At 38.4% G+C, this 25,528-nt stretch overlaps 1 protein-coding gene across 1 annotated transcript in view; it reads right to left on the bottom strand.

Annotated features, from left to right (window-relative positions):
- Nucleotides 1-25,528, bottom strand: part of LOC150094427 (dipeptidyl peptidase 1-like) — a 68,406-nt gene that overhangs the window by 24,739 nt on the left and 18,139 nt on the right. The window contains exons 3-4 of the mRNA XM_090412313.1: nt 9,339-9,497; nt 8,209-8,327 (exon numbers count right to left, since the gene is read on the bottom strand). Coding sequence (XP_090268439.1) covers nt 8,209-8,327; nt 9,339-9,497 — 278 coding nt within the window. The remainder of the gene's footprint in view (nt 1-8,208; nt 8,328-9,338; nt 9,498-25,528) is intronic.

The following is a 25,528-nucleotide window of genomic DNA, read 5'->3' on the forward strand; positions in this document are numbered from 1 at the left end:
GTATAAGTAAAGATGGTTTTCATACAGGATCCTTCATACAACTACCTAGGAGTTGCCCACCTCACTCTTCCATGTGAGAGTGAATGGATTCCATGCCACTGGATGCAGCATATTTTTGTCACTTTTTGGTATCCTCATGGTTCACCCCCATGCTTCACTTTGCCCTACTCACAAAACCGATAATCACTCAAATGAACATTCAAAAGCAGGGAATTTGACAATCAAGGAAAGCCTCTTAATAAAGCCAATGTGCTTTACAAGCATTTCTTCTGGTACATCCATAATAAAACTGCATATCAGCTAATTCAGTAACAAACTCGTCCTTCATTGCAAAAAAACCAACATATGACTGTAATAATGAAACAAATAGCAACTGCTACTTGCTTAATGTGAAGCTATTAGACTAAACACAACTCCAGGAACAAATTACACGTGATTACGATTATTTACAATCGTATGATTCATCGAATTGCACCTTACCTGCTTTGCATACTGTCAGCATTTATAATGCTATAACTGGCAAACTTGGGAATAAGGTTTAAATTACTAGGACTTCATTAGTTTTGAAGGTTTAGAATACATTTTTCCAGTTTATAGCAAGGGTTCATGTGTAGAGGCTTAATGGATTTTTTACAACACTCAAAGGATTAAAATAGAATTTAGTACTTCCTATATTTCGTCCTAGTCACTAGGACATCTACGGGGATTACAAAAACAACTAATGTAACAATCATACAATACTAAGCCCAACCACGTGGGTGACACTAAAGTCCTATCTAGGTGGAGCACCCTCTAAGGGCGGTAGTAGGTGGCCTGGAATGTAAGGTGGGACCTCTGGTGATGAGTGTCCCAAATCTTCGGAGGCTTAATGCAACTGTATTTATTAAGATTTGGTTGGTTTCTGAGAGCTGCTGCTGCTTCTAAGAAAAGTCTCTCTTTCTTGAATTTGCTGTGGTGGAGCATGGTGGTTTTCTTCCATGATACCCTGTGGGTGGTGTCCAAAACATGGTCAGCCAAGCCTAAATGACCATAGTTGTGTTTACAGATGTAAGACTTGTGTTCTTCCAGGCGGATGGATGCTGATCTGCCTGTCTGTCCAAAGTACGCCAGCTTACAGGAACAGGGAACTTTGTGAACTCCAGACAGAGAGAGGGGAGGGAGCTGATCTTTCGTAGAACGAATAAGGGTAACAAGTTTGCGGTGGGGCTTATATGCTGTGTGTATGTTGTACTTTTTTAGAATCTTGGCTATTTTTTCAGATGTGCCACGGATGTAGGGTATGGCGATGGCATTTTTAAAATCTTGTTGACGAGAAGGATGGGGGAAGAACTGATTCTTTTTTTTTGATACTGTGATCGCTGTAGCCATTGGAGACGAAAGTGCTGTGTATGTGGTTAAGCTCAGTAGTGAGGGTGGTTCCACTGGAACAAAGATTGCGGGCTCTCTTGGTAAGAGTTTTAATAATGCCATATTGTTGAGAGGGATGGTGGTGGGAGAGTTTGTGAATGTATCTGCCTGTGTGTGTGTGGGGGGGGGGGTTCTGTATACAGTGAAGGCAAGTGTATCATTAGGCAGGCATGTGACTAAGGTGTCTAGGAAGGGTAAACAATTGTGGTCATTCAGGCTTGGCTGACCATGTTTTGGACACCACCCACAGGGTATCATGGAAGAAAACCACCGTTAATAAATACGGTTGCATTAAGCTTCCGAAGATTTGGGAAACACTCATCACCAGAGGTCCCACCTTACATTCTAGGGCGCTCCACCTAGATAGGACTTTAGTGTCACCCACGTGGTTGGGCTTAGTATTGTATGATATTTGTGTGCATGTTACATTAGTTGTTTTTGTAATCCCCGTAGATGTCCTAGTGACTAGGACGAAATATAGGAAGTATTAAATTCTATTTTAATCCTTTTTGAGTGTTGTAAAAAATCCATTAAGACTTCAACATTATAGCAAGGGTGTAGAATCATCCTGCATGTTCATTTTGGGTAGAGTGGCGAGGTCTTTTATGCCGACACTAAATTAGAGTAGATTTTCCTGCTCTCTGAACTGTGATACATTCAAAATTGACTTGAACTGCATTACTGAATTTGAACATGACATGATGGTAATTAGAGTTTCATCAATATCACTATATGCATGGGCATGTGTCTATCAGGCTTGCTCTTTATATAACATGTACTTTATTTTTTGCTAACCAGCACAATTGGCTAAGTTGTTTATGTACCCCTTTTCAACCAAATTCTAAGGTTGGAACCAATCTGTGGGTAGTCTGTGATTGAGAGATCACTTTCATCACCACAAGTGAGGCAGTGACCTGAAAAAAGTTCGATGCTTGTAGATTAAGTAAATAAATAATATAAAACCTTTTGTCCCACCTTATCCCATATATTATATAACAACCACTCATGAAAGGTTATAAACAACTGATATTTACCACCTTTCGTGGAAGGGCAGCATATTATTAAACATAAAGCACATGTATAATTTCAATTCAGCAAGCACTGATTTATTGCAACATAATAAAAATCAAAAACTATATATTTATTCAACTTTCATCAGACACCGTTAAATTAGTAAGCACCTATCTGTGGTGCTGCCCTGAATCATGCCCTATGTTAATGATTTAGGAGAGAGTATTCGGTTGTCTGTTGATGATACTAAACTAAGAAGGATAAGTCATTGATTATGCATAGATTTGGTCTCTTGGAGTTCATGAAGTGGTAAAGAAGATTCAGAGATGGTGGCAGGTCTGTGGCATCTTCCCTACAAGGACAAAGTTATTTTGTTACGAGGGTAGTCTGAAAGGTTCTCGGCTTAACAATGAAAAAACAAATTTATAATTTCAAAATTATTTTTATTTTTTCAACATAATCTCCCTTAAGCCTAATACATTTATTCCAGTGAAGCTTCAGAACCATTATCCCGTCCCTGTAGTGGTTCTCAGTAAGATCTGGAAAATACCCCTCTACAGCTGCAATCACCTCTTGATTCAAAGAAAAACGCTGACCACCGAGGAAGATTTTTAGTTTTGGTAAGAGATAGAAGTCAGAGGGAGCCAAATCTGGGTTCCAACAATTCATAGTGCAGAACCCTTAATTTTCCCATTGCCAAAACAACTTTGTGGGCAGGTGCATTGTCCTGATGAAAGATGATTTTTTCTTTCTACAAACCGGGTCTTTTCTCACAAATTTTTTCGTCCAGTTAAAAGATCGGAATAATATTCCCCGGTTATTGTTTTATCCTTTTCAAGATAATTAATAAATAAAATGCTTTAGCATCCCAAAACACCAATCCCACGATTTTTTCATCCAGGCTGGTTAAAAGATCAGAATAATATTCCCCGGTTATTGTTTTATCCTTTTCAAGATAATTAATAAACTAAATGCTTTAGCATCCCAAAACACCAATCCCACGACCTTTCCTGCTGATGGAACCAACTTTGTCTTTTTTGGCGCTGAACACCCGGCTTCTGTCCACTGTTTTGACTGCTGTTTGAATTCTGGTGTGTAATGGTGAATCCAAGTCTCACCCACAGTAATAAATCGACACACAAAATCAGTTTTATTCTTGTTAAAATGCTCCAAACACTGTTCAGAGATTTTCATGCAATTGCATTTTTGATCTGCTGTGAGCAAGTGCAGCACCCATCTTGTGCTAAGCTTTTTAATTTGCAATTCTTCATGCAAAATATATCCTACAGATACTTTAGAAATGCCTATAATCTCAACAATTTCATGCACTTTGACTCGTCAGTCATCCAATACCATATCGTGCACTCGATCAATGATTTCTGGTGATATTACGCTTTTTGGATGTCCTTCACGTGGATCATCTTCAAGGCTGGTATGGCCATGTTTAAACTCTGCAGTCCATTTCTTAATTGTTGAAAACCAAGGAGAAGAATGCCCATAAACTTCGAATGAATTTCTTTTGGCATTAAACTTTCTTTTACAAAGAATTTTATAACTGCACGATACTCAATTTTATCCATTTCAAGGGATATAGACAAACTTTTGCTTCAGACAGCTTTATAAAACAAACTACTTGATAGAATGATTTGCAATTTCACATGGATGCTTATGACAGATGTACCAACTTAGGAAAAAAAAAAAATCGTGATGATAGTGTTGCCATCTATGGTCAAGGCCAAGAACTTTTCAGTCCACCCTCATAGTAAAAACAATAGAAGTGCAAATCAGGTGAAGAAAAACCTTACATAGTATTTTAAATTTTTGACAAGTAGAAGGATGAATGATTATGGTAAAATGGTGTTAATGGTGACTACTGCAGAAAACATTGTTGAGGTATTCAGTGATCAATTTATAAGGATGTTTCATCCTGATCAGGGTGAAAAATTGAGGAACTTAAGTGTAAAGGACATAAGATAGGATGGCTTAATTGTGAGTGAGCAGGAAGTATATGAGAAAATAAATAACATGATATGATTTGATGACATATCATCATGTATCGTGGAATGTTCCAGAGAAATGGCAGTAGCATGTCTGTTTAATAGGAGTCTTACAACAGCATAGGTTCCAAGAGAGTGGAAAAAAGGTAAAATTGTTCCAATGAATAAAGGTAGTGATAAGGCTGTTGCTACAAATTATAGGCCAATATCTGGAGTTGTGGTGAAAGTATTAGAGAAACTTGTGAGAACTAGTATACAGAAATGGGTTGATAACAGCAGTATTCTCTGTGGTTATCAGCATGCATGGGTTTGTTAAAGGGAGATCATGTTTTAATAACTTACATATGTACCACAGCAAGGTGACAAATGTCTTGGACAAGGGAAAATGCATATAGAGTGGTATGATTAGATTTTGCAAAGCTTTTGATACGCTGCCTCATAACAAGTTGTTAAACTGAAGCGGACTGGATAACAGGCTTCTGAGTTAGATTGGTGATAGGCTGTAGACAGTTATCAGAAAGCTGTATATGGGGGGGGGGGCACCCCTGACTACTGACCTTCTCCAAAGAGGAAGGTCAGTAGTCAGGGGTGGCTCGTGCATAGGCACTGCAGAACTGCAGCACCCCCAATTTTTCTTGATATATAAATATATTTATTAATATTTGCTTGTAATATTTAATTTTATCATCAACAATACTATACAATTCTCTTATTTTGTATAAAAAATAAAACTCCATCTTGTAGCACTTAGGAGGGGTGAAGGATGCTAGCAGCACTGTGTTTACCACAGTGTCATATTGCTACGCAAGCATATGCATATCATAGTGAGATGTGAGCTATTAGCGTAACGTGGCACTGTCCGTTGACAGTTCCACTGTTGTTTAGATGCAGTTTGCGCCAGTAGTAGAGTGTTCATAGTCCTTATCGTGTTTACTGTCTCTTTAAATATTTGGACATTACATTTAAACAACAGTGGAACTGTCAACAATTGTAATGTCCAAAATTGTAATTCCTTTAATTAAAATTAAAGGAATGGATTTTTTTTTAAAGTAATTTTGAATTATACTAAACTGTATAATTTTATCGATAAACAATATTTTTCATGAAACAAAAGAAAAATATATATATATATTTTTTTTTTAAGTAATTTTGAATTATACCGAACTGTATAATTTTATTCGATAATAAATATTTTCTTTTTCATGTTTAACTTTTACCATAATTTTGATATTTTATCCAAACATGTATACACTGTACTTACAATGTGTACGTATATTTCGAAAATTGTAGCACTTCCACAATTTCAAGCCATGAGCTGCCACTGTCGGTAGTGGTGTGTTGAAGGGGGTCAGTTTTGGAACCGCTGTTGTTCAATTTGTATATTAATGATATTGTGATTGGTTTAACTGGTGATATGCAGCTGTTTGCAAATTATGCAAAATTGGGAAAAGAGCAATGCAGAGTCCAATAGATGTTATGGTCTTACAAGAGGATTTGAATAGATTGCATGAATGGGCAGGTAAGTGGAACTATTAGTTCAATGTTGCAAAGAGTAATGTTTTGAAATTTGGTAAGCAATGATGGGATGCAAAGTATACACTTGTTGGAGATGAGAAATCTGGGAGTGGTAGTGGACAAGAAACCGAAATTTAGATGCCACACACTGGACACGTTACGTTGTCAAAATGGATAATAACAATGATGCAGATGTCTGCGCGGTTAGCCTAGTGGCTATGCGCTTCGCAACCATATGCCTGGGGAAGGAGTGTCCTAGGTTCGATTCCCGTCGGTGACATGAGGAGCTGAAGGATCTTCCTTAGCCATAGCCAAGTTAGCCAGTCTTGGGCGTGGACAGCAGGGTTTTTCCCCCAGTTTATTCTGGGGGTTTTCATCCCACAAAGCAGGCAAACTGGCCTTGAGAACGCAACACTACAGACCATAGGATACACCGGGGCATATGGCTGACCACCTTATCCTGTAAACAGAGTGAGGTCTGATGATCAATGGACCCTCGACACCGCAAGGTAAAAGAGGGTATAAGGAAGATGAGATGAGACAATGATGCAGAGGACCCTGACATGCAGGAATAAAGAGGTTATAATACCATTGTATAAAGGTGGTGATTAGGCCATCATATGGATCATTGTCCACAGATCTGGTCACTGCATTTTCATGGTGAAAAGGATATGTTAGAAAGGGTCTAGAAAACATTCACAAAGATAGTCAGTGGTCTTTGGAATGTGGAGTATGAGGGCAGATTGAGAGAATGTAAACTGCAAAGCCTCGTGTAATAGGAGGAGACAAAGTTATTGAGGGGTTATCAGTTAACATGAAAGGTTTTTTCATAGAATCAGAAGAGGGGAGGGTTGAACAAGAGGCCATCACTGGAGACTGTGAGCAGAGGGATGAGGAACAGATTCTTTGCACAGAGAGTGGTTGGCGAGTGGAATTCATTGCCTGAATGTGTTGTGAATGTTGATACACTGAATCGGTTTAAGGCAGGGTTGGATGAGCTTTTGTGTGTGATAGTGCATACATCCCACGACGAGCCTTTGACTATTAATGTTAATAATAATAATTCACAAGTAAGGGTATTATTATCTGCCTTTATAATGCTACGATATGACACAACTAATGTGCATAGATTTTGGCCACCTAGGTTTCTTGGGTATCAGGAAGTGGTGGAGAGGATTCAGAGATGAGTGACCAGTATGGTGTCATGTTTGTTGATTGTTTCGTATGAGGATAGACTGATGGTGTGCGAGTTGCAAAATTTAGTTCACAGGCAGAAAAGAGAGGGCATTAAGTTGCTGAGGGAGTTCTATGATTGATACAAAAGAAATTTTTCAATGTATGATGAGTAAAGAAAGAGAGAGAGAAACTAGAAGTCATTCGTGGAAATTGTATAAGTGTGGTTGGTATGGGTGCGAGGACTCGATTTTTTGGTTGGGGATTGATGAATGACTGGAATGGATTGCCAGAGGTGGTGGTGAACAAGTATAAGGAGAGGTAATAACATTTAGCTGGAGTGTGTTTTTCATATAAGGAAGGATTGTATGGATAATAACACTATTTCATACTACTCCATAAGTCTGTCAGCAATAAGGACTTATTAACTGAAGGTGAATTAGGCAATGAGTTACAGTACCTTTTACATACCTATTTTTTTTTGAAGGAGGGGTAGTGATTTGCATACAGCACAAAGAATGAGAAATTTTACCTTCCATCAGAGAATCATTTCACATCTAAGTAGATAGACAGGAATATATTTATTTTAAGATTAAGAAGTAATTACAGACTTCAATTCAGAAAATCCAAAAGTTTAATTCATAGAATGTGTTGTGTTTATGTAACTATTGAGTATGTAGCCTTTGTAGTAATACCTTTGAGAACAGTAAGCTGTCAGAGGAACTTTTGGGAGCAGGCAAGTAGTGGGTTTTCCCACTCTCAGAAATTCAGACTTTTAACTCTACAAAAGAAAGCTTGACCAGAGAAGTGTCAATATCTTGTCACCTGTAGGTCTTCAAATCATCTGTCATGAAATGAACTACTAATGGCAACTAATGATGAAGTCAGACTGCATACCAATTTCCAAAATGCAAGGTTCTTCCTTGCATTTTGGAAATTGGCATGCATTTTACATTATTGGAAATTGGGGAATAAAAAGGCATCACAGAATTAAGTAATCAGTATCTTGTTCATAGTGCTGAATGGGTGTAAATGCATTGCGACAGAGTGGCTCTCCTGCAATATCTTGCGACTTCAAGGTCTGACAATAATAAATTATACATACCTTGATTTCTTACTGGTGATACAAAATTAATGCCATTAACATCTCGCCAGTCAAACTGTTCAGGAAGTTGTCTGACCATGTTCTTTACTTCTTCTGTCACTGGAGATGGTTTTGGATGACTGTAAATAGAATGACATTGTATATGCTAAAGGTTGAATTACTATCAAAAGTTATAAGAAGCTTAATAATAAATGCCCTTTCAATCTATAGATTTTTATACAGATTGTGAATTCATAATCCCCCCCCCCCTCTCCCTTTTTTAGCCAAGTAAATAAACAATACTTAAAATATCAAGCTAGCCACCTATACACAATCAATTTCATTGTTTTGAAATTGATTGTGTAACATCTCAATCAATTTCAAAACAGTGTTACACAGGCAAACCCCACTTGGCTAAAAATAATGGACATTTATTAATCTTTCTTTTAATAGCCCTTGATACTCTACTCTTGTTTAATCCTTTATCCAAGTAAGCAAACAAAGTTTGTTCATGAAGTATCTTCACAACTATGTTGCTTGTATAAAGAGGTTGAGTTCACATCCCATAATGCACAGATTTCCTTTCAGACATGTCTATTGCTATTCACCCAAGTTGGGGATCACTGACCAGCCCAGTTTTGATGTTTATTCAGGTGTCTTCAGTGGAAGCCAGACCAGGAAAGATTGAATTAATCGGTGTGGCTCCCAAATGAGCCCATAATAAAAATCAAAACTGGTTGGGCAGAAACTATCCATATTCCATAGCAATACATACATCTAAAAAGGAACTGTGTTTTGCATTATGAGAATGCTAAGGTAATCAATGCAAAATCAACAGCTTCTAATACAAGTAGCCTAGTCACAATGATACTTCATCAGAGGAGTTGCATTGTCCTATTAAACTACAGAATGCTCGGAGAAGAAGAGATTGAATTACTATAGTATCAGGAGAGAAACAAGTAAGTTCGATATCAGAAGAATATGAATTAAAATTTGATATGGGAAAATCTCGCGAATTGAAGTAAAACCGATCAGTAAACATTAGCACATTAGAGGGGGGGGGGGATAATAAACCTAAAACAGCAATATCATAATGATAAAGTTAATTAAAAAATAAATCTCAACTACAATGCACAGAAATAAATACTTACTGCAAAATACGAGACTTTGGTCCTCCTTTCATCCGAAAGAGATCATCTGCCCTCATTCCATCATACTCGGGATACACTTTAGCTCTCCATAAAGACTGGACAGAATTAATCGTGTCAATATAGCTGCTATTTATCCTGTGAATTCTGTTTTGTTGAAACCTGGATTTAAAAGAAAAATATAGTAAATATTTCGTATTTAGTGGATAATTTAGCATTTTTATGATGTCGTGAGATAGGATTTGACTGGCGCATGTTATTAAAAAAAGTTACTCGTAATTAAATTGATAATGTTAATAAAAAACGAAGTTGGATTATTTTTTTAAAAAAACTTTTATTACTATCTCATTCATATGATATACATAATCATTTGTTATTGATTTACACGAAAGAGTTTCTTTAAGAGGACTTCAGATTGGCTTTTCCAAGAAAGATCTCACTTTGCTTTATCGGTTTAGACAAGATCAGATTTATCCTCTCTTGCTGACTTACATCTTGAGTCTTTCTGGCACAAAAAACATGTCCCTTTCTCCTACATAAATCACATACTTTTTCTAACTTCAGAATGCTGTACCCGTGCTTCGGATAGCGCACAAAAAACTTTCAAAAAAAAAAAAAAAAAAGGCTCTCCGACAACGATCTAGATAGATGACTTCTTTCGCAGGGTTCCTCCAATCACTGTTTTCATCAACGTTTTTGTTCTGCCTTTTCTATGAAGTATTTCAGCTCAACTGGTTTCCACCATTCGTCTTTCTTCGAAAAACACAACACCTATTCGTCATTTGTTCCAATCCATAGGCTCCTTTCTTCTTATGGACTTGCTCACATACGAAGACGTCGGCAGGACATTTTGGCTAAGAAATCAGCAAGGCATTTGCTGCCTACTAAAAAAAACTTTGCAGAATTAGGTAAATTTAACAAGAGATATCGCAACATTTGCGATTTATGGGTAGGAATGAAAAGATTTCATTTTTTTATACATATTAAAAAAAAAAGAATACCAAAGTGTTCTTATCGATGCAAATTACAATCGAAAAATTGCAGCAGTATAATTATGCGTGCAGTCATGACGATTATTCATTATACCATAACAGTAAAATCCCTTTATACTAATAGCATTACTGGCTTAACGGGTGAAGCAAAAGCTTTTCATATTCCCGGCTATCTTAACAGAGACTGAGAGTGGAAAGAGTTTATGAGCTATATTGCTCGCCCTGATTGGGCTAGGAGATTAATCCTCAGTGAGGGGATTTAGGATGGCTTTAGGTCTTTTGTGCTTAGAACAGTCCGTTGCATCATAGTCAGCGGCCAGTTGGATCAGTCTGTTAGGATGCACACTTGCCTTTGAAAAGAATTTGGTTGCTATAGTCTGCATGAAGGTGTAAATATAGGGGACCTCCGTGTCGCGGTGCAGTTGGACAGTTCGGATGAACCATGGAGCGCCCAGGATCATTCTAAGACACTTATTCTGAATGCGTTGTAATTTAATGATATTTGAATTTGAAGTATGGCTCCAGGCCGGTGAGGCATAAGTGAGTATTGGACGAACCATCAGTTTGTATATGAGAAGTTTGATTCTGGTGCTCAGTTTGCTGTTTCTGTTTATTAGCGGATAGAGCTGGGCTATGGTTTTGGATGTGTTTGCACAGAGAGTCTTGATATGGGAGTTGAAAGTCAGTTTACTGTCCATCACTACACCAAGGTACTTGATCTCTGTTTTCCACTGAATTTTTGTGTTAAAGAGAAGAATATCTTCTTTGGGAAGCACTGATCTTCTAGAGAATAAGACGGCTATGCTCTTCTGAGGATTCACCTGGAGACGCCATTTGGCAAAATATTGCTCTATTTGCAGTTTCTTGATGGCTAAGTGAGGCTTTAATGATCTGGCCAATATCGCTGTGTCATCAGCGTAAAGAGCTTTAATTGAAGATAATGGGTTGTGTGGTATATCATGCAGGTATAAGGAGAATAGGATTGGTGCTAGTAAGGACCCTTGTGGAACTCCAGCCAAGATGTGTTTCTGTGAGGACACCACTCCACTTAGTCTCACTTGCATGCGTCTATCGCAGAGGTACGTCTTTAAGAGTTGAATGATTCCGATTGGGATACCGGATGATATAAGCTTGTATAGTAAACCATAATGCCAAACCTTGTCAAATGCACTGGCTAAGTCTAGGAAAACAGCCCCAGTGCATTGGCGCCAGTTAAAACCTGTGATGATATGTTCCACCAATCTGTGTATTTGTTGCGTGGTACTATGCAACTGTCTGAAACCAAACTGCTCCTCAGGCAGGATGTTTAACAGGAGTACAGAATCTTGAAGCCTAGTAAGAATTACCTTTTCAGCTATTTTTCCGAGATTAGAAATGAGACTGATTGGTCTGTAATTCTGTGGCAGAGTGGGATCCTTTCCAGGTTTATGAATTGGAACAATGTACGCCAATTTCCAGTAGGAAGGGAAATACTTGTAGTGAAGTATGGAGTTGATTATGTTTGCCAAATGAACAATAGCTTTGCGAGGTAGAAGTTTTATAACTTTGTTGGAGATGCCGTCGGGTCCAGGAGCCTTTTTATTTTTGAATTTCTGAATAATAGCATATATTTCAGCAGGTGAGGTGGGTGTGATTTGAGTAGAGTGTGTGGGAGCAGACTTGAGTGAATATCTGACATTACGGTGTATCTTGTAGATATGACTAATGTCAAGGTGACCATATGCGGGTTTGCATTGATTTTCAAGATGATTCGCTATTGCCTCAGCTTTATCAGCATCGGTGTGGATGAGACCTGAATCTGTTTGCAGAGGGGGGAAGAGGTTTATTTTTGTTCTTGATCTTTTGGATAAGATTCCATACAGAGTGGCTGTCAGCGGAGATGGAGGTCAGTTTTTCTTCCCAGAGTTGAGTTCTATGAGCTGCGAGTGCATCTCTCACTGCAGAATTTAACCTATTTAAGATCCGTTTATCTTGTGGCGCCCTAGTGTTATGGTATCTTTTTCTAGCCTTATTTTTTTCCCTAATCAGATTCATAGTATCTTCAGGCAAGTGGTTGGACTTGTGGGTGGTTGCAGGGGTAGTAACTGCTGTACAGGCTGCTGTAATCTGTTCTGTTAGATTTTTGACAGCTATGTCAATTTCCTCTTTTGATTTAATGATGGGAACAGGTCCAATATATTTCGGGAGCATCTTGGAGAGCCTTTCCCAAGGAATAAATGAGTGAGGGGGTGGGGATGATTTTTCAAGATTTCCTAATTTTAACCTTATTGGATTATGATCTGATGATAAATCATTGATTGTTATTAGATTGTATTGGAGTCTGATGTGCTGCAGTATGGCTATGTCCAATACATCGGCCCTACCATAGGTGTTGTGATGGGTGGGATCAGCAGGGCCTATTACGTGAAGGTTGTTGAAATCAGCATAGTTCTGTAGTATCTGTCCATTTTTGTTAGTGGAGTGGCTATTCCAGGTAGAATGCTTGGCATTTAAATCACCTGCCACAATGGTAGGCTCTCCAGTGTCAAATATGGCGTTCAAATCAGAAGGTAGTAGTGCTTTTTGTGGTGGATGGTATGCTGCAAAAATTTTTAATTTGCCTACTGAGCTCGTGAGAATCTCGATGCCAGTGATCTCAAGATTGGAGGTAGTAGGAATGTTTATGGAGAGATGAGAGATAAAATTTTTGATGAAAATTGCCGTGCCTCCACCTCTGTGGGTTGCTCTGTCAGTTCTATACGACTGATATCCATAGATTTTGGGATTGTCTGCTGCTCTTAGATGCATTTCATTTATTAGTAGATCTGGCCGATGTCTGTGGGCAAAATTTTGGAGTTCTAGGATCTTATTTCTTAAGCCGTTTGCATTCCATGCTATTATCTCTAGGGGTTCTGGTTTTAATTTTTTACCGTTCATTAGTGAGCGCTGAAATGATGACTTGAGTATCTTTTAGAAATCTGTTAGTAGAACTTTGTGAAGGATTAGATCTGCTGAAATCTAATAGCATATTTGCCATGGACGCGGTAATGATAGCTGTCATATTTGGGCGTGATGTTGACTGTTCAAGGGATGTCTGTTTAGGGCGGGTTACATCTGCATATGTCCTGGGCTGCCAGCTTAGAGTCGTTTTTTGAGGGACCTCAGTTTTCAACAGATGGGCTTCTGAGTTTTTATTCTGTACTTTAGGAGGCTGTGAAGTAGCCGCAGATGTAGGCGAGCTGATGGAAGGAGAGAATGGTCCCTCTTCAGATTTCCTGTTACGTGGATTGTACAAACATCCTCTGTAGTTGGATGTGTGAGGACCGCCACAATTGGCACATTTAGCTGGGGTAGATTTTGATTTAGAACAGGTGTTGATTGGGTGACCAACCCCACACTTCAAACATTTAAATTCGGCCCTACACATTTTCTGGGCATGCCCAAACTTTTGACATCTATGGCATTGCCCAGTAGAAGCTCTCTTCCTTAACGGTTCTACCGAGAATTTTAATCCACAGATGGTTGTCAAGTCATGTGTGTTTATAGGTTTGACTGATCTCGATCAGCACTAATGGCATTGGAGTCTTGTCCCTCCTGCTGACCTTGATAGGTGGTAAATCACTTGAGTGCAGGTCTGTGATGATTTCATCGGTGGAGACATCCTCAGGCACGCCTCTAATCACAACCTTGAGATTTTTTTCCGAACCGAGTGAGAAAGTATGGTACTGAATTCCTCTGGAATTTAGTTCTGCTGTTAACCTACGATAGTCTGTGACAGTTTTAGGGTGAATTTTTACACCATCTGTGATATTCTTTGCATTGTTATATGAGATCTTTAGGTTGTTCATTATGCTCTTTAGAGTCATCCATTTGTTCTTCTCACGCAGGATAATCGGGGGGATCTTTTCCCTTGCGGAGGTAGGTGAGTCTGGGGCAGAGCCATCTTCTTCCATGACATCTATATTTGGTGTTTCGGAGGTCACAGTTTTGCGCTTTTTGCTTGCGCGAACCTCCTGAAGATCATTCCCGTCAGTACGGGAATGATCTTCAGCCGTTGTGGTTTTTTCAGTAGCGTTGTCTTGGCGTAGTTCAAGAAGTTGAACGTCGTCCGTATCAACTTCTTGGATTTCATGAACTACTACCTTACCTGGCCATTTTGTGTGTAGCAGATTTCCAATATGCTTGAAAATAGCTAGGAGCTGTTTGAAGGTGAGTTCCTCGTACGGCAGGTCTGTGGTTGGACCCACGTTTTGTTCTGGAGAACAGGACATGCTTTCCATTTCTATCTACCTTATTGTGATAATAGGTAGTTTCTAAAATAATAACTGATGCAATGGCAATGCTGATGGCAGTGGGCCTAGCGCATCGCCGTTGCTTCGGAAAAAAGGTTAACTTACTATTATTACGGGCAACTCCAGGGAGTCATTGGACTCATCGAGGGAGGCCCCAAATCATATTCATCACAACTATTTGACATTCATACAGTATCTATCATACCTCGCCTTAAACTCATTCACTGTCACAGCATCCACCACAGACTCAGGGAGCGCATTCCACTCATTCACTACTCTAAAAGTAAAGAACCCAGCTCTAACACCTTTACTAACCACACTTTTGCCCAGTTTCCATGGATGTCCCCTAGTCCTCCCACAACCAGCCCTGTTCTCAAAAATATCTTCTGAATTAATTTTATAGAAACCCTTCAGTAATTTGAATGTCTCAATCATATCTCCCCTCCTCCGCCTATCAACCAATTTTTGCAACCCACAAATCCTCAACCTGTTCTCATACGGTTCATTCCACAGACCTGCTATCATCTTGGTCACTCGCCTCTGGATCCTCTCCACCTCCTCCCCATCAAGAAGAAACCTAGGTGACCAAATCTGAGCACAGTAGTCTAGATGGGGTCTTATCAAGGCTCGATACAGAGGAACAATAACCTGCTTGTCATCGTATTCTTCAGCAACCAAGTGATTTGATGAGCTGTTTTGGTCACTTTTGCAATGTGTCCCCTAAATTTCAATTCCTTATCTACCAACACTCCTAAATCTCGTGCCTCATCAATTTCCTGGAGCACGGTTCCACCAATGCAGTAAACTGCCGCCAATCTTTTCACCCCAAAATGCATAACCTTACATTTTGCCACATTAAACTGACATCCATTCTCCTTAGCCCAGACCTCCAATCTATCCAAATCATCCTGCAAAATTTTGACGTCATCTGCATTCACTATTGCCCTACCCAACTTCGCATCATCCGCAAACAAATGAACTGTTCCTCTCAGATCATTTCCTATATCATTTATGAACAAATTAAACAGCAGTGGTCCAAGAACAGATCCTTGTGGCACACCACTAGTCACAGGCCGTCTTATGGACTCTACTCCCGAGTAAACCACTCTCTGATATCTCTCCGTCAACCACCCTCCTATCCATGTCACCAACCCTATGTCCATTCCCATATGCTGCAATTTACTGATTAGAATTCCATGTGGAATCCTGTCAAAGGCCTTGGCAAGGTCCAGTAGAATCACCGTAAACCCATTACCCTTATCCAGTTCAGCCGTCACTGTGTTATAATACGTGAGCAAGTTACTGAGGCATGACCTACCCTTCACAAAACCATGCTGTCCCTGATACAGTATCCCATTTTCTTCTATCCAATCTTGTATTTTCCTCTTGACTATTTTCTCTAAGACCTTGACAATGATTCCTGATATGCTAATCGGTCGGTAATTTACAACAGCAGTCTTGGAACCACCTTTATGCAGTGGAACTATTTTCCCCTCTTTCCACCCGCTCGGGACTAACCCAGACCCGAGACTCAAATTAAACAAAATGGTCAAGGGTACTGACAATTCTTTAGCTGCTTCTCGTACAACACGAGCTGGTATACCATCCAATCCCACAGATGTATTGACATTGAGGTTATGCAATAGACTACTCACCTCCACTTCATTAACCACAATTCCCGTATCCCGTATAATCTACTGGTTTATTCGTTTCTGCGATGTCACCACCTGGATGATATACTTTTGCAAAGTGCTCACTCAGTAACTCAACTATCTCAACTGATTCAGTTACCTCCCTACCATCGGCATTCTTTAAAATCAATCTGCCATGTACATTTTTCCTTTTACTTGCTACATATCTAAAAAACTGTTTAGGATTCTCTTTAGCCTGCATGGCCAATGTTCTTTCGTAATCCTTTTTTGCTTTTCTTACCACACTCGTCACCCTTCTCTCCTGTGCTTTATACCGTTCATGTGCCTGCCGGTCACCCTTCTCCTTAAATTCCCTCCATAGTTGTTTCTTTTTTTGCAACTCAAGCTTAATGGTGTTATTCATCCATTTAACCCCTACTTGATTTATTATTCGGACTCTAGGTATACAGTCAGCCATTGCTTCATGCAAGCACTTCTTAACTACCTCCCATGCACTATCAACTTCTAGTCCTTGCAGTTGTACATGCCATGGCACTGAACCAATCAATTAATTAGTTTTTATGAGCCTATACAAGAACCAAACCGGTTGACTTTACCAGTAGGCCTATTCACTGTCAGTAAAAATATTTGTTGAGTTGATTAAATCACATTTTATATCAAATATCAGAATCGCGAATCAAATGTATGAGCACTAGGCAAGACGCCATTTTTTCACCCATAAAATCCCTTTATCAAAACTGTTATGACTAATATATCACCGTACTCTACATTATTAAAGCACCATGCAGTGGTGCTTTAATAATGTAGAGTACGGTGATATATTATTTTTTTGTTATTTTGTTATTTAAAAAAATAAATGTTATTTTTTTTTCTGTTTTATTTATTGATATGGGTAGAAACTGTTACTTCAGCTATACTAAATTGCGATTATCTTAATTTTTATATTAAGTTAATAAAACCTAAATATTTTTCTTGATAAGTAATTCAATTTATAATAACATATATGACCATATTCCGTAAATTACTCATTTGTGACCCCAATCGAAACTTGCCTATTTGCATTGTATTCATTACGTTACTCATCACTTCCGAACAAAAATAATATCTAAATTATGTTACATGTAAACATGACCACAGCATGTTTTTCAGGCAATGCCGTTCTATGTGCTTGAAGCATAGTTGTCTTTAATTTCGGCAATACGGTCAATTTGCAGTGAAAACAAACGCTAATGCTTCCCATAAACACCGTCGATGGGAGCAGTAGTAAACAAATACTTGCTTATCGCAACTGTGGTGATTCGCGTTTGCTGAATTAGTCGAAATATAAGTAAATCGCATCACATACGGTTGATAATTGTTAACCTAGTAATAAACGAGTTCCTGTATTTTCATAGCAACGTTAATTTTAATTGGCTTCTATAATTCGACCACTGTTCCTCAAAAACGGATGCAAGTAGCAGTAATCCATTTATGGCCCAATTACGTTCGTAAGGTGGATGTTTTGGTTCTAATGAAGGAATGAATTAATCTATGAACGAATCGATTAATTGCCAAGCCAAACAATAGTCCTTTCCCTTAATTCCTTTCTTTTAAATACATAATATAATTACGTAGAGTTGGCTTTCTGCACAATAATTATTGCCGCAGTGTACATTATTTAGAATGTTTATTTTTTATTGATTTTTTTATGATGAACATTTAATATACTCTTGGTGTACAAACGTTTTATCTTTCACATTATTATAAAAATACACTACTGTAGTTAAGTACGTTGTTATGTAAACCAGAATGTTAAAATTGCGGTCAACAGGAAAGGCAAGTAACTATATCATGGGGGTTGGGGGGAGGGGATTCGACAATGGCATGATCGTCTGTGCGACCATCTCAGGTTCAGTATGTTTGGGAGTTAATGAAGACACACAGAATGATCTCAAACAGGCAAAAATCACTTCCCGCAGTCTAAATGGTAAAGGAGTGGAAAGTGGATGCTCAGGATCAGGGTCGTCGCCAGATTAGATCGCGCCCTGAGGCAAACAATTAAATGTTTGCCTCATGTTTGCCTCAGGTTCAGTATGTTTGGGAGTTAACAATTGTATGTTTGGGGCAAACAATTAAATGTTTGCCTCATGTCATTTTGTTATTAAGCCGCGCCGTGAGGCAGGCTGCCTCTGATCGGGAGATGAATGGCGACGTTGATGAGAACGGACGTGTTATTTTAGACTGAGCCTGATTACATTGCATACAAGGTTTCTCAGTAATCTCAGATTGCACTGGTGCTAACACAGCGATTCCTACTGTCTCCCCCCTCTGCACGAAATGTGCAAGAGGTCAAATGGCCGGCAGGCCCCACCCGCAATGAGGACCAGTAATGGAATTAAGGTTTTATAGGGAGGTAGGTTTCTAAACTGTGGCCAAGTGAGATATTGATACTCCTTTTCCCCAATTAGTAGGTTCTAACATGACTGCTAGTAGACCAACTCAGTCTACAGGACATTTGCTGGCAGGCTTCAAGCCATGCGGGATTATACACTGCTAGTAGTCCATCTAGGTCTACAGGATACTTTGCTAGCAGGCCCCTGTGGGATTATTTATACTGCTATTAACCAATTTCTGAGGGCAGGAAATCGCCAATTTGACATGGAAAACATCAAAGAACAGATCCAGATCCTTAATAAGGAGCAGTCCCTAGAGGTACTCAAACTCATTATAGGCAAGTTAGTAAATCTGACTGGCCAGGATTTATAAAACAATATATTCATTCTAATGATCAGGATGGAGAGGAGGAGAATGAGATCTCACAAGATGAACTCATTGCTGCTCTGTTACCAAAATCCCCCTGTCAACATCTCTCAAGCAGAGCACTCTAACAAAAGAAGAACTATAGAAGACCAGATGGATGAAGACATACCAACATTAGATGTCCCGAGGAACACCGAAAAGGTTCGACCAGTAATACTAAGGGACAAGGACAAATGGACCACTGTCACATCAGCCCTTAGGGAACATAAAATCTCGTATTCCTGGGCTAAAAATCAAGATGGAGTCAAAATCTAGACAGCTGACAAGATAAATGGACAACAAAAGTCTTCCATATTACACTTTTGCTTTACCCAGTGAGAAGAATCTCAAGGTAGTGCTTCACGGAGTGACCAAGGGTGTCACCTGTGAAGAAATCACTGCTGATCTTATGAGTCGGAGCCTAATACCAGTGAAAGTGAGCAGGATGCTCAGGGCAGATAAACGGCCAATGCCACTAGTACTCATAGGAATTGATAAGACAGAAAGAGATTTATGAACTGACAACGATGTGGCCTCATAATTTCTACTGAACCACTAAGGAAGAAATTGACAGCTGGGCAGTGCCAAAGGTTTGGCCATGCCCAAGAACTTTGCAAGGCAAATTACAGGTGTTTAAAATGTGGCGAGGACCACAAGACCACCATGTGTACAAAAACCAAGATCCACTCCAGCTAAATGTGCCAATTGTGGAGGACCTCATGCTGCTAACTACAAGGGATGCATTACACATCCAAATAACTGAGGGTCAGGAAAAACTACCCTTCGAACACATTTCAGCGATGCTCAAGACAGCCGTGCAAGTCACACCCCAGTCCAAATTATCTCCAGCTCGACAACTCATGGAAGGAAACAAATGCCTAAAACTTATGCAGAGGCAGCACGAACAAAGGCTACTCCATCTCATGACCATATAAGCTCAAATCTAACATCAGTACTAACTGCCTCACTAGCTACCATGTTACAAGAATTCAGTTTGACGAATCCTTCGCTGTCCTCCACGAAAAGATTCCTACAGGATATCCCTCAAAACCCAAGCTCAACAATCACTGCATTATATGCTGATAATACTGCATTATTAGCAAGATCTCTCAGCCCCAAACTAGCTGTCAAAAGACTCCAAACACATTATAGAAATGGTTGATGGACTGGAGAATCCAAGCCAACCCACAGAAGAGTTCAGCCATACTGTTCACTAGAAAAAAGCCTCAAATCAAGGAAGATATACATTTATTAGGTGTTAAGATCCCATGGCAGAATACAGTCAAATATCTCGGAGTAATTCTCGATAAAAAAAACTACAATTCACCAATCATATAGAACACATAAGTTCAAAGACATCCAAAGTAATAGCGCAGCTCTACCCCATGATCAACAGAAAAAGTAAATTCGATACTCAGAACAAACTACTCATATACAAGATGGTAATACGCCCAGTCATCACTTACGCATCTCCTGCATGGAGTCATACTTCGAAAACAAATATTCAAAAGCTGCAGAGAGTACAGAACAAATGTCTGAGAATGAGTATGGATGCTCCGTGGTTTATCAGAAACTCCCAAATTCACAGAGAAGTCAACATCCCCTACATCACATCTTTCCTTCACGACCTAGCTGAAAAGTTATTCATGAAGACAATTAATCATCCGAACCCACTGATCAAGCAAGCTTCAGACTATAATGAAGCAGATTTCTGCAAATACAAGAGACCCAAATCAATTCTATGCTCAGCTGAACACAGTTAATCTCACGGAGATAGAATTGGCATCCATCAAAACAGTATCGTTCTGCAGGCTGCCTCTATGCTACATCTTGTCGACGGTAGTTACTGCTCACGAAAGTCCTATATCGATAAATCGAAAGATTACATAGTTGAAGGTAACAACGGAGTGCAGGAACAAAACCCAGTTTGACAAAGCTTCTAGAGACCAAGTTGACTCTAGAAGCTCATACTCATGTGTATGAGCTTCTAGAGTCAACGGGCACATTGATGATCACTGTTCAAATTTGCTGTGATGTAAGGAGTATGCCATCTGGTCACTGGAGGAATAGAAAAACAATTCGTCAGAAGAACAGCAGTTTTGGATTAGCTCATTAGTTACTGCTTATCGTATGGCTTACCAGCAGGAGGCACTATGTCAAGTTATACATCTCAGCAAGCAGGCATCCTCTGTAAGGTCTATTGTAGCCATGACACCTTAAAAGCATGTCCACAGATTCACAGGCATGGAATGCACAGGCTTCTCAGCAATGCGAAGGACTGCCTAACACAATATTTGACAGGTGAGGTGGTCACAATTCAATGTTATATCAGAATATACACACACACACAATATATATATACACACACACACACATCTGAAATTCAGCCAGTACAAGTGATAATAAAAAATGTGATACAACAATGATAACACAAGCAGTGTTTTTTGTGTGTGGTGGTACGCAATGGTACAGCATAGCGACTCCTTTATTAACAGTGATGTGTAACAACGGATGCGGTACGTTTAGAAATTTGTAATATTCAGTAATTTTCTACATATTTACTTAGTATACAAATAAGCTCAGTTATTTAATTAAATTTAAATTTTTCACTACGTATATTGTTAAGATTGAAAAGAATGCTATATAGCATTCTTTTATATCTGCTGTATAAAAAATGTATACGATAGTTGTTAATTTCTATTGTACAACAACAGCAGAAATGAAGTTTATGAGAAAAACTGCAAAGTATACCCTATTTGATCACAAAAGAAACGAAGAAATTATGAAAAAATTAAACACCAAGAATCACTGATAGAAAAAATTTTAAAAATAAATTTTTAAATTTTTTTAATTAAAATTTTTTTTAAAAAAAATAATAAAAAATTAAAAAATATAAGCATAAATGGATGGAACACGTTCAAAGAATGAAAACAGAAAGATTACCAAAACAAGCCATTAGGAAAAAGAAAACCAGGACGTCCTCTTAAACGATGACTTCGAAGGCCGGACCAGGCCATGCTAGGCCTAAATCGTTGATACGCATGATGATGATTGTACATCTATTTGTACAATAAATTCATGATTAATGAACTGGTGTTATATACTTAATTTTCTGTTCTTATTCCAAAAACATTACACGCTATAAAGTTTTGAAAATATCAATAAATAATTTTTTTAGTTTCTTTTCATATCATTTTAATTTTCATTTCCTGCTAACAAAGTATGAGTACTGGAACCTATTGTTTTACAGAAAAAGTACTAAATACAAGTGCAACTGAAAACTAATTAATGCAGCAATAACAGAAGACGCCAAAAGTAATACTGCAATATAATACAAGTGATAATGTGAAGACTGATAGGTTACAAAAATAAATAAAGATAATAAACAACAGAAAGGAGAAATAAACTGCTCGGCGTGTTGTAACCAAAAGGTTGGCTAGCACAGGGTTTCCCAAACTGTGTTCCGCGGAAAGTGAATAAGTGTTAAATCCGTGAAAAATTATCAAAATTAAATGAGCCAGGAATCGTTTTAAATGCTGCGACAAGTTCAAACATGTTTGAAAAGCAGGCGCTGCTCATTTTACGTGTGGATTGTGCTATTAAGGCCAACGCGCGCTAGCCTTGACTCAGTTTCCCGCAGTTGTCGACACCTCCGAGCACGAGTGAAGTACGGAGGTATCTATTCTAGGAAACGTGCGGTCACAAGCAAGGTCAATGATATGCCGCCCGGCACACCTGTAGTGTGCGCTGTTGCATTTTTGCGACGCGATACTTTCTGCTTCGCCGATAGTGTGCACTTAGTTTTATATTGGATGAGACTGATGACACTCGACTCTAACCAAGGTGTTCTCTGTTAAAATTTCTAGATTTGTGAAATGTTCCGTCGTAGGAAAAGTTTGGGAAACGCTGGGTTGGCATCTAAGCACCTCCCTGGAGAATTACAAGTCATTCTTGATGAAGCTGTAAACTGGTTAATTTTATAAAGTCAAAGTCCACAAAGTCGAGGATTTTCAAAGCACTGTGCGAGGAGATTATGAGTCTTCATTCTACCCTGCTTCTTTATACAGAAGTAAGGTGGCTGTCTCGTGGTAAAGTCTTTACCCTGCTGTTCGAACTTTTAGACATCAGTTTTTTTTTTTTTTGGAGACTATCCTTTCAAGTTATACGACTGTGATTGGCTTCATGCTCTTGCATACGTATCACATATTTTTCTAGACATAAACAATCTAAATTTGGCACTGCAGAATAGTGCGATAATGATCTTCAAAGATTCAGACTAAATTGAATCTATGATTCAAAAATTAGATTTTTGGAGGTCATGTATTGAAAAAGACCAACCTGAGGTACTTGAAACTTTACACAATTTCCTCTCTAAGGAACAAGCTACATCTTTCCCAGGATATAATAATTGAACGCTTGAAATGGCTAAAATTATCTTTCGAAAAGTACTTCTCAAAACCGAGAGAAGAGTACAACTGGATTGCAAATCCCTTTGAAGAAGGATACTTCCGAGCGGCCAGATTATCAATCAACAAAAGAGAAGTTGATTGAACTTTCGAGTGATACTACTTTAAAAGCCGAATTCAAAGAAAACTAACTCCCTGATTAACTTTTGGGCACACATCAGTAGAGAATATGAACAGCTTTCTGACAAGGCTCTTAAAGTTTCTGTTGCCGTTTGCAAATACGAAGCTAGTGAGAGGGCTTTCTTTTCTTATTCCTTTATGAAAAATAAATACCGTAGTAAGCTGAATGCAGTTCCAGATTCAAAACAAACTCAAGGATCGCACTGAACATTTGTTGGGTATAAAATATTTGTGGTGTGTTTTATAAGTATTATTTCAAAACATTCAAGTTTTGAAATAACAGCAACTATATCAAACATAAATTGAAAGCCAAACGGCTAGCAATTATATTAATTACAAACATTTTGCTAATATGAAGGGTACAATTTATGGAAATGGGCTGCTAAGGGGTCCACAAGCGAAAAAAAGGTTGGGAACTATTCTTATCAATATTAATTTTTAGGCCATTATTGCCAAATCACTTGTTCAGTTTCAACATATCACTGTTTATCCGATCAAGGTTCGCTTCAGTATATATATTATGCATTGTCATGAGCGAACGATAATCAATTTCACAAAATAGGTTTTACTCACACAGGTCATTAAAATATATTAAAAATTGATCAGGTCACAGCACTGAACCATTGTAGTACTTCAGATTATTATTATACATGGATTCCATTCTTGAGAGATAATTGTAACATTAAACTAAGAATTATAAACACGTTAACACAAGAATATTTTAATGTTTGCCAAATATTTCAGTCTGAAACTAACAGACTATCCTCAGTGGCTTCATAGGAACAGTTTTTACAAGGTGGAATAAAAACAATTGATCATTCAAAAGCAGGGGTGAATGCTGGTCTTGAAATTCACGCTTGCTCTTGTTATCATTCAGGGAGTAAGAGGTGTAATTAGCGGAATAATGAATTACTGACCATTTAAAACTATATATTTAGAAATTTATGTACATTTAATCATACAAATACAACATTTATTTTACAAATGATATTCTATCTTTTTCAATTTAGCTACTTGAATACAAATTCTACCCTACGGTTCTTTTTTTATGAACTGGTCAATAATATCGTCATAAAAAGTCGATTGTAACTTAATTTACCCAAGCAACACACACACTTGTAAAGGCTGGAGCTACTTTCACTGCGTATGGCCTGTGTTTAAGCAACAGAGTGAGACGACGTGAATGGCTATGTGCGCGCATGAAATCGCAGTGCTGCCGCGAGGACCTGGAAGCTCCTACAACAGAGCAAGCCAAGGTAGCTTTGACCAGACGATCAAGCATCGGCCTTCGATACACAACGCAAAGCTCAAGAAGTCTTCTGTCTACAAAAATAAAAGCCTAAATAAATGCATGCATTTATTAACAAATAAATATTACTTATTTCTCAATTAATGAGCTTGCGCAGCATGCATGGAGAATTCGCCCCTGTTCAAAAGTAGAACGAGCCGCGTGATGTTACGTTGCTAAGCGTTAAAGAGAGGTAAATTTAATCAGAGTGATGAGTAAATTATTGATATTAATTCACAATTTCACATAACAATCTTAATTTATAAATTCAATTAAAATCAACATTAGACTAATGTAAGAATTAAAGGTCTCAATTAAATCTGCCCATCATCCTCATCAAAAATGAGGATGATGGGCAGATTATTAAATCATAAAATAATCATAAAATGTTTAATTCGACGAACTAGAACTAATTGCTCAACTCCCCATTAATTACAAAGCAGCGTGATGTTTTACTTTGTAATGATCAATTGTTTTTATTCCACCCTGTAAAAACTGTTCCTATCAAGCCACTGTTAGTTTCAGACTGAAATATTTGGCAAACATTAAAATATTCTTGTGCTAACGTGTTTATAATTCTTAATGATACATGGATCTCTCGCGATGAGTCTTCTGACACCATAAAG

This window comes from Typopeltis vanoorti, chromosome 22, assembly GCF_054136105.1.
Source record: "Typopeltis vanoorti isolate ZY-2024b chromosome 22, IOZ_Tvanoo_1.0, whole genome shotgun sequence".
Taxonomy (NCBI): Eukaryota; Metazoa; Arthropoda; class Arachnida; order Uropygi; family Thelyphonidae; genus Typopeltis; species Typopeltis vanoorti.